This window comes from Lupinus angustifolius, chromosome LG04 (genome assembly GCF_001865875.1).
Source record: "Lupinus angustifolius cultivar Tanjil chromosome LG04, LupAngTanjil_v1.0, whole genome shotgun sequence".
In the NCBI taxonomy this organism is placed as follows: Eukaryota; Viridiplantae; Streptophyta; class Magnoliopsida; order Fabales; family Fabaceae; genus Lupinus; species Lupinus angustifolius.
The window spans coordinates 2,609,110-2,619,709 of NC_032012.1; the positions used below are offsets into that span (position 1 = coordinate 2,609,110).

The window sequence follows — 10,600 nt, forward strand, 5'->3', positions numbered from 1 at the left end:
TATTGAGTGAAGAACTAAAAGATGAAACTAAATTTAGGATAGCAAGTTTAGTCTCTTCTAAGTATATAGATTGTAATTGCTCTCAAGAGGATTAGATAAATTAAACATATTCGTTGTGATCAATAAAGCAGCTGAAAATGTACCGATTCTAGTAAAAAATGTAGTGCAAGTTTGTTTAAGCGCTCCAACACTTCTCACAAGCTTTTGCACGTTAAGAAAATGCTAGTAAAAGATAGAATGCAAGTTATAAAAGAAAGTGCAAAGGGGATCCGAAAAGTACATAAAAACTTGATAGTAAATTAGTAATACAAATGGTGACAGTTACAGCATTACAAGGTAGGAGTAACTGTTGCCTGTATCTATATGCCATATCAGCATTTCATCCAAGTGAAATCTGATGGCTACTCTTATTTCATTCTAACAAGACGAAAATGCTACTTTGTTGCTTCATAAATTTTCAGTGATTTTTGGCAATTCATGTGGTTGAATGTAAACTGAACCCTGAATAGTATAGTATTCAAAGAGATCTAGATGTTGATGATTCCAATGATAATATGTCACTAACCAAGCTATCCAGAAAGCAATAAGAAGAACCACCAAGTTTCAAGCAGAGATTTGCCTTTTCCTTGAGATGTAAGGTATTGTGTCTAATTTCATCCCCTTCATTCCCAACCATTAGTTTTCTAATGGTCCTCTCTATCTCCCCTCTCTCCAGCTTATTCTGTAACTGAACTCCAACCCTCCAAACATCACTTACATATTTGGCATTTACCTTTTGGTCTGCAAAACATGGACTACATATCATAGGAATCCCTTCACATATACTCTCCAAAGTTGAGTTCCAACCGTTATGAGTCCAAAACGCTCCCACGGCAGAATGGCTTAGCACTTCTTCTTGAGGAGCCCATTTGACAATGCACCCTCGTCCTTCCAGATTCTCTACGAACCCACTTGGCAATGATTCAAGCCATTCTGAGCCACGAACCAACCCGGGTCGAATGACCCACAAGAATGGTTGATTGCTGTTGGCTAACCCCCAAGCTATCTCCAAGAACTCAGCCTCGCTTATTGCTGCCATACTCCCAAAACTTACATAAACAACACTGTGATGCTCTTGTCTGTCTAACCAAGAGATGCAGCTTTTGTCTGGGGTCAATAAACTAGAAGAAGTTGAGCCTTCAGGTAAGTATTTGTGAAAAGGGCCTATTGGGTATATTGGTATGGAAAGTACTTCACGAAGCTTTGCAAGTGCGGATGATTCCAATTCTTCAAAGGAGTTCCAAATTACTCCTGAAGAGGCCTTGCATTCATCAACAAACCGACAAACTAGTTTATAAAATGCTTCAGGATCGCGCGACTCCATCTTAGGAAGGTCTTTCACTTTGAGTGGTGGAAGCTCATCCACTGGCTCTTCCAATCGAGATTCTGGTTTTTCAAAAAATATCAATGTTTAGCCCTCATCATTCAAAAATGATGCCTCATCTCAATCACATGTTGCTTCAAATAACAATTTTGAAAGAAAGTAAATCATAGCAAAGTAAATCATAGCAACATTACAAATTCCAGTACTATAAGTACTTGAACTTGGGTAATGCACATTTTAGTTCTTGAAAGTATTTGGTAGAGCTTAATCAGACTTATCCTATCATATAAGCACTTAAGCAGGTCATGTAACAAAAATAGCTTATGAGCTTCCTACAAATTCTTAGTAACTTATTTCAATAAGCTTATCAGATAAGCTTACGAAACAAGATAAAAAGAACTTATCAAAAGGTCATAAGCTTTCAAGTGATTAACCTTTACTGAATACGCGCTTGATTATGTTGTCTACAAAATACATCTCTTACTTGAGAACTAATTTGATTGATACTTACAATTTCAATGACTAGTATGACAATCTTCTAATGTCACCAACCATTAAATAAATAAATCAAACAATTTTAAATTGTGAGAGAACTACAACCTTTATGCTGATATTACTCGGTTAATTAAAACTGCAACAAAGATGTGGAATTTTGTTTGGCATAGTAACTAATCTCTTTCGGGGTATGTGGTTGTCCCTCAAGTGTGGCTCATGGGAATGGAACATTTGACATTTTGGTCTATATGGGTGTTAGAGGTTTTACATCACTACCAACACTTTGTTGGTAAAGATGTGGGAATTTATTATCAGAAAACACAGTTCTCAAATAATATAACCACACAAGTTTAGAATTTGAAATTCACAGTCTCTTATAAAAAAAGGTATGCATATAACCATTACTACAATTAAAAGAACCAACCTTGAACAGGTAGGTAACCTTTTTCTCTCAAAATCGGAAACGAAGCGAAAACAACAAACGATGAGGCCCCACCAGTCCTTAAAACAAGTCTGGGAAGGTTAAAACCATCACAAACAGCTTGAGTAAAATGAAGAGCAGCATCAGAAATGAAACAAGCAATAGAATCCTCATCATCATCATCATCATCACGATGAGATAACAACGTAGACAAAGATTCCTGCAAAGGTTGTTTGCATCTGATGTTGATGAGATCAGTGAGGTGTATGGGATCTGAGGTGGAGGCTTCTGCATCAGATAAGAAATCAGGGATGGGGTGGAAAGTGAAGTGAGGGTATGTGGAAGAGTTGGGAGAATTGAAGAAGGTGTGGATTATAGTGATTGAGAAACCATGAGAGTAGAGGATTTGTGCAAGTTGAAGTAAAGGGGTTATGTGGCCTTGTAAGGGTGATGGCATCAGCAATAATCTGTGACCTTTACCTCTCTGTTTCTCCATTGTCTGATGCAATTGTGTTCAATGTATTTGCTGGACTTGAAATTTATCTTCACCTATGTTTTATAGATAGTGTTACATCTTCCCCTCTAGTTCTTTTATTTTTAATTGTTTTCTCATAAGAGGAAATAATTATGGCTAACCACTGAAATTATAATATCAGTAATATTTTTTAGTTTTTAAAAATATTTATCTAAAAAAATATTAATGAAAATATATATTATGATCTTAGTAACATAAAGAGATAGATTATCTCATAATATTAATTATTAATAAGAAGAGAACTTCCATAAAACACATTCTCATGAAGGAGTTTAACTCCTCAATATGAGGATAATTTTTTTTAAATTATTTATTTATTATTTATAGAAAAATAACATGAAATTATAGCTATTAAATAGATTTGTTTTGCCACTTATTATAATCTTATTCATTCAATAGTGAATTTTCAAGCACTAGAGAGGTTCTCATCCTAGCTAATTTTGGAATTTGCATTTTTTTTATTACAATAGACGCAACCCAAACAAATTTGCTACTTAAATGAGTTGTATTTTCAAGCCCAAACTGCACTAGCTTAGCCCCGCGAGCTGATCCACGTCGCCTACTTTTTTATGTTTAATTTTTGTTTTGAAATGCTATGTGAAAAAACTAGTCAAAGTGGATGAAAAGTTGAAAACTCAACCTCATTTAATTTAATAAGAAAATGCAATATGTATATTTTTTATGTCTATTCCTTACTATATGTTTAAAGAACTATTTTGTTGTGTATGATTACCCTCCTATAAATGTCACTCAAATTCATCAAAACTTAACTTTTAATCTATCATACACTTCAAATTTTAGTAAGATCTTATAGTACTGACTAACATATTGTTGATATGCCATATATATTTTGTTTGAAGTAAGGGTGGAAACAGGTCAGGTCAGGCTTTGCCTTAAACAGGCCCAGCCTATATAGCACATAGGAGCTTGGGTCTAGCCTGTTAGCCTGTTTAAAAAAAATTTCAAAGCCTAGGTCTGACTGACTTGTTTAAAAACCTGGTCTGACCTGTTAGCCTATTTAAAGACCTATTATACTATATGCTCATGAAATAGGCTACCATGTCTACATTTTAACGGGCTTATAGGCTTATTTTTAGTTAGACTCATCTAATTCTAATAATTAAATTATATTTTTATATTAATATTCCACATATATATTGCTTATACTAAAATAGTATAATTTCAACATTCTTATATAATATATCTAAATAGGCTGGTCTGTTAGGTTTTGTAGGCTTTTTAGGTGGCCTAAAGCTTGACCTGTTAAGCTAAATAAGCTTTTTAAAAAGCCTGAGCCTGACCTGTTCGTGAAAAAAGTCTGGTCTGGTCTAGCCTGTTATAGGCCAGGTAATAGGCCCCCTGATAGGCGGCCTGGCCTGTTTCCACCCTTAGTCTGAAGCCAAACTTTATTATCTTTTGACTCCTTAAGCCGGGACATAAATTCAATTAACAACCTCAAAAGATCATCCAGTTCCAATTTTCAAATACAATGGTGAAAAACTAGAAATCATAGTCATCAATGATTTTGTACATTTACCATACCTCCATGCCAAAGCCCAAATAATAAAAAAAAAGAGATAGTATTAATGTTCACCCTCCAAATATGATGCCTTACCTACTTAGTTCTCTAAACAAATTTGTCATCAAATTAGCATTTATGTATTATATTTATCACCAAATTAGTCCTTGCAAGAAAATTTTCAACATACTGTTCTTTCAAATATTATATTTGCTATCAAATTACTCATTCGAATAAATTTGGCACTATACCAGTCTTTCAAAGAATAAATTTATCATGATATTTATTTTTTTAAATATTAAATGATTAAGTTAGTGACACTGAATATATTAACAAATTATGTACATTTAATTGTTTTGTTGAGTTTAATGATTTTTTACTTGACACACAAGAATTTTACCATTTATTTTTAAATCTTTAATTAATATGCAAATATCACTTGTTTACATAACTTGTATTAATATATCATCTTTCACAAAATCTTTAGAGGTTTAAGTTAGCAACAAATGTAATTTTTGGGAGACTGGATGGAAATTTTTTGGGAGAATTTAATTAATAACATTGGTCTTGGAAAACAAAATTCACTATTATCTTTATAAAATATTGTCTAATAGCAACACTATAAGAAATATTAATGAGAAAGGACAAGTGATAGCAAAGCAGGCAGTATTTATGTGCTTCCTCCCACCATATATAAATTGTGTGTTTTGCCCAGCCCGCTGGCCTAGCCAGGCAAGCAAAACTGAGTTAGTTTTCAGGAATCACATTTCGTTTATGTTGTTTTATTCATTGTCTCAGATTAATAAAATATCAATCAAAGAAATTTTTTAAAACAAAAGTAACATTTTAATTTAGACAAAGGATGAGATTATATTTTAGAGTATCTAAAAAACAATGTTTTCGACGGTTGGATATCTGGAACCCGAACTCCTTGTCGTGTGAAGCAAAAATACAGCAAACACCTCTTGTGATTTGTTAAAGAACAAGGTGATGAAACAAAAACAAAACAACAAAGTACACACAGTCTATCAAAATAAACTTAATTAAAACCTCATAGTATATATTTGGCAAGGCCTTGCATACTTCTAGGTACAACACAATTACAAACAACTATACTATAGCAGAGTCCATCGAACTCTCACACATTTGAAACCAGACTCTACTTTATTCAACATAACATTCACATCTGATTCAGAATATATGATATTCAGTAACAACTTCAACCAGTGATCTGAACTGGCTTGACATCAGGCTTCTTAATCTCTTCCTTAGGTACAGTAACTGTGAGCACACCGTTCTCCATGCTAGCCTTCACTTCATCCACCTTCGCATTCTCCGGCAGCCTGAACCGGCGGAGGAAGCTGCCACCGCTACGCTCCACGCGATGCCATGTATCATTCTTGTCTTCCTTCTCCTTAGTCCTCTCACCACTTATCTGTAGAACACGACCCTCCTCCACTTCAACCTTCACTTCTTCTTTCTTCAGCCCTGGAAGATCTGCTTTGAAAACATGCGCCTCCGGTGTCTCCTTCCAGTCAATGCGGGTGTTTGCTACGGCGGCTGTCTCGGCGTCGAAGCCGGAGGTAGCAATGGTGCGCAAGGGGAAGTCCTGGAATGGGTCCCATATGTCGAGGGAGAATGGGTCGAAGACGTTGGTCCTTCGTCCAGTGCCAAAAACTCTTGGGATCAGCGACATTTTTTGTTCAGAGGTTTGGAGAAAAGTAGAAATAATCTTTTGGTGAATACTGAGAGAGATTGCTTGATGTTGTTTTGATGAGTGAGGGATGAATGGAGGTGTGGAGGTATATATAGGAGAATGAAGAGTTGGTTACTTTGGAGAATGGATTGTTCGTGATGGTTCAGGATACTGAAGAGTTCTATTTCATCTTGGTTCTCGAAAGTTATGAATACTTCCACAGTGACAGTGTGGACTCTTGTGGAGGTCATAAGACTAGTCTAGAGCAATGGAGAAATGTGTATGATCATTCAAAAGTTGTAAACAAAGACCTCTATACACATCTAAAAGAAAATTAAATATTTATAACATTATCAATTTTGATTTATTGTGATTGAGAAACGTGATTAGGGACATAGTTGAGGATAATAGATAATCATCCGTAATATGAGTGTAAAATCTAGTTAAAGTCTAAAGATATATAAGCATGTAATTTATCATCTACTATTCATTTTGATTACTTATTTTGAAAAGTGAATAATAATAATTAAATATTAATGGTGAATTATGCAATGATAATACATAAAACTCATACATTATTAGTACATACATAGTTTTCTCATATAATATTAGTGTAAAATTTATACACAATTAATATATTATTATCTTATTATTAACGGAAATAAATAAAAAATATATCTAAAAAAGTAAATATTGATTGGATTTAATATGTATACATCGTAACATTATCATCAATTATGTATCATTGATTTCTTAACCACCATTAACTCTAAAAAACAAAAAGAGTAATACAAATCAATGATGAATGATGTACTCACAGTGTAAAAATATTTACAATGTCTTACATATATTTTTAACTCATATTTATTATGGTGTAAAATACGTTATACTTAATAATGCAATTTTAAATTCAATAAATTTAATATTACATACAAATATTTTATAAAAAATATTATGTAACTAAAAATTTAAAAGTCTAAGATACCAAATTTATTATGCATTTATATGGGTAAGATTCGGCCTGATCCGTAGACCCGCCTAAACCCAATGACTTAAAGACGGGTATGACTCGTCCAAATAAATAAAAAAGGAGAGACCCGATTAGAAAGGATAGACTCGTCATCAAAAAGGACGGGTTCGGGTCTTTGTCTGGGTCTCTCGGCCCGTCCATTATAGTTATATATCAAGAATAGTTGAATAAGTACATATCAATTAGAGATGACAAAGTGGACATTGCTTGCGGGCGCGCCTGCATAGCCTGCATTTTTATGGGCAGGGCATGCAAATTTTGTCCATTTGCCCGTTTCGCCCTGCCCATTTTGCCCGCCAAGCCTGCGGGCATTTCCATTGGGCAATGCGAGCGGCCCACAAATAATATTTAAGGAAAAATTAAGAAAATTTCAAATAAGTTATTATGTAATGTGATTTTTATTCCTTAAAAATTGTAATATAATGTGATTGGATCAACTTCATATAAAATGTCAAAGTTTTTGTCAATTTTTTATCTTCAACTACTTTATTTTATTTATTATATGAATATTTATTTTATTTAAATTATTTTATTTGTTATATGAATATTTAATTGTAATATTAAAACGGGAAGGACATTGAATTTTGTTTGTTTAACTAATGCGGGCATACTCGACCCGCTTAAATTATTGCTGGCATTTGCGGACATGGGCTAAACGGGTTGGGCGTCTCGTTTGGTCATGTCTAATATCAATACTCATTATATTCAGTTCACATAACTCAAATACCTACAAGCCCACACAATATACCCGCACCACTTATCATATGATTCTCATTCCTTACTTTATTCATTGTTTAATTCTCTTGGATAGTGAATGACTGATGCGACGAGAGTGAATGACATTATGATGCTAAAGAGTTAGTTAATAGCTAGTTATTGTATTTATTTTTGTGTGAACTTTTGTAGTTTATATACTAATGTATGTGAAATGCAGATTTTAGTTTAGTTTATATATATTGTGATAATTTTGATTATTCATGCTTAAATATTTGAGAAAAAATATACGTTTGTCATTTTGTTATATTTCAACCCAGACTCGTCCCTATCTTGACCCGTCTTATTTTGGACTTATCCCTTATGCGTCACATTCTAATTATGGACGAGTTCGGATTCAAAAATTGACTCGATCAATGTTTAGGGACGGGTGAGGGACATGTTTAACATGTCATAACCCGTCTCACGCTCACCCGTAATGTAGTATAATAAATTTTCATTTTAGAAAGTTATTAGGATATAAGTTAAAAATATAAATCATTAGCAATGGTAAATCATGAAAAAAATTTAAAGACAACATTTAATATTATTAAAGGGAGTTAGTGTTGGAAGAAGAATTTATCTATCATTTTTATTATTTTTCATCAAATACAAAGAATATCAATGATTATATATATTTGATAATATTAGATATTTGTGATGTAGACTCTCGGACATTCTCTACTTTCCTAATATCTGCAACATCAAAGTAATAGAATGTGCATAAAAACTAAAAAGAGACCCATATAAATTCGGAAACTTAGCTTATGATAAAAATAACCCCACCAACATACTTTCAAGCATAATCTTACACTATGTCAATAACATTTTTAGACCCGACAAATAAAAATATCTTCAATTTATAAAGGAAGTCTACAACATAGGAAAAACATGGACTAGGATAGAATGTGAGTCTCCAACGAAAGACCAAAAGTCAGACACTTCCATGGATGACAAAATGCAACAAATATCACTTTGAACTCTGAATTCTTATCCACGGTGTTAAGAAACTATCTTATATGAAGCCCAAAATAATGGCATTTTGATTTTTTTTCAAAAACATTCTCTATAGTCATTTTGATATTTTTGTAAAAAATCTACCCCTTCAAAGACATGGTTTAGACTATGATGAAGTTTTTGCCCCTATTGCAAGAATGGAAACCATAAGATTGGTTGTGTCATTGGCAAGTTATAAGGGCTGGTGTATTCAACAAATGGATGTCAAATCAGCATTCTTGAATGGTCCATTAGAAGAAGAAGTGTATGTTACTCAGCCTGTGACGACCCGAAAAATACTCTTTATTTATTACGCGGAAAAGTGAGTAAATTTTTTTTCTTTTGAATTGGGGAAATAAAATTGTTTCCTTTTAAAACCTTTCTTTTCCGGGACATCACTTTAAGTAACATATAACGCGGAAATCAAAACCGGTTACCTAACGGTAACTGAAATGATACAATATTTTCTGAATATACATCTTCATAGATATATATATTGGGTTAAGTCATAGTCAGTTCATACGGACTAGGTTAGTAAAGGCGGAAACTACATCGCCACTAACATATACAAAATCAAAGAAACGTAGCCCCCCACCAAAAACAAAAGGGGACATCGACTAGCCCACAAGCTGACTCAAAGGATTCTGGGAATGTTGGACCCCTCAATCGGGTCCTCCTCCTCTTCCGAGTCAGACACGAGGTCGATCACCTCCACCGAGCTCTCTACATGTACGAGCTCAACGACCTCCTCCTCCTCATTTTCTTCTACTTCATTATGCCATAACCCATCGGCATAATTCGGAGGGGATGACATTCTCACAACCAGAGCCTTCTTGCAGGGACCTCCCCCAAGACCACTGCTCCTCTTGGCTCTACTGGATGACGGAGCATCCAAACAATCTTGCCACATCCTATAACCGTGGGAGGGAACAACACCATCACTCCTGACTGGCGAGTATCAAAGTCCAACCTTTGGAGACATCAGCCTCTTTGGCGGCAAAGTGAAGGAAGCGTCAATATGGGCGTCGGGATTACGAATCATCATTGATGACCCGTTGCACACCATGTGCAACAACAAACCGCAGGAGCCTGTGTATGTATATATGTGCCCGTCACTAGCCCATTGTCCCATCGGGGACATCGTGAAGTGATAGCCTCGAATGTGCGTGCTGTTGTCGGCCATCTGCATAGCAAATATATACAGAACAAGAATAATACAACAAAGAGAGTAAGACATCTAATGAACGTAAATTCATTGACGACATGGACTTACTCAGATATGAAAAGCAGTTCATATATACATAACATATGAGATTATAACTCATCAGTTATTCTCGTAAACAATTATCCAATCCACATGAGTAAATATAACTAAATTCGTCAATTGTTCTCATAAACAATTATCTAATAAACCTATGTAAGATAAACAACACTTATTCCTAAACAATATCATAATTCACCAATTATCAATGTATAATTCATCGACAAGATATCATGACTATAATTAAATAGCACATAAGTGAAGATCATACTCCAAATAATAACATACACATATATTATCTATAACCGACATTATAACCCACCATTTATCAATATAAACTATAATGTATCAACATACATTTCATAAACAAATATCATAACCATAAGTAATAATATGTGCATAATGTTAATGATGCATGATGTTTGTAACTCAAATGTGGGAATCCACTTCCACAAGTGCAATATATGCATGCTATGTCATGATCATCCACCTTACTCCAATATCCTCCTAATAACCTAGTCGGAAATAAAT

General features: G+C 34.1%; 2 protein-coding genes across 2 annotated transcripts in view; both read right to left on the reverse strand.

Annotated features, from left to right (window-relative positions):
• Nucleotides 266-2,827, reverse strand: LOC109345090 (UDP-glycosyltransferase 76F1-like). The gene is made up of 2 exons (XM_019583871.1): nucleotides 2,283-2,827; nucleotides 266-1,425 (listed from the first exon to the last, which is right to left on the reverse strand). The coding sequence occupies exons 1-2, from the start codon at nucleotides 2,773-2,775 to the stop codon at nucleotides 518-520; spliced, it is 1,401 nt and encodes a 466-aa protein (XP_019439416.1). The 5' UTR covers nucleotides 2,776-2,827; the 3' UTR covers nucleotides 266-517.
• The window catches only part of LOC109345091 (17.8 kDa class I heat shock protein-like), a 15,607-nt gene continuing 10,374 nt past the window's right edge, over nucleotides 5,368-10,600 (reverse strand). The window contains exon 3 of the mRNA XM_019583873.1: nucleotides 5,368-6,034. Coding sequence (XP_019439418.1) covers nucleotides 5,553-6,029 — 477 coding nt within the window. The 5' untranslated portion in view covers nucleotides 6,030-6,034 and the 3' untranslated portion in view covers nucleotides 5,368-5,552. The remainder of the gene's footprint in view (nucleotides 6,035-10,600) is intronic.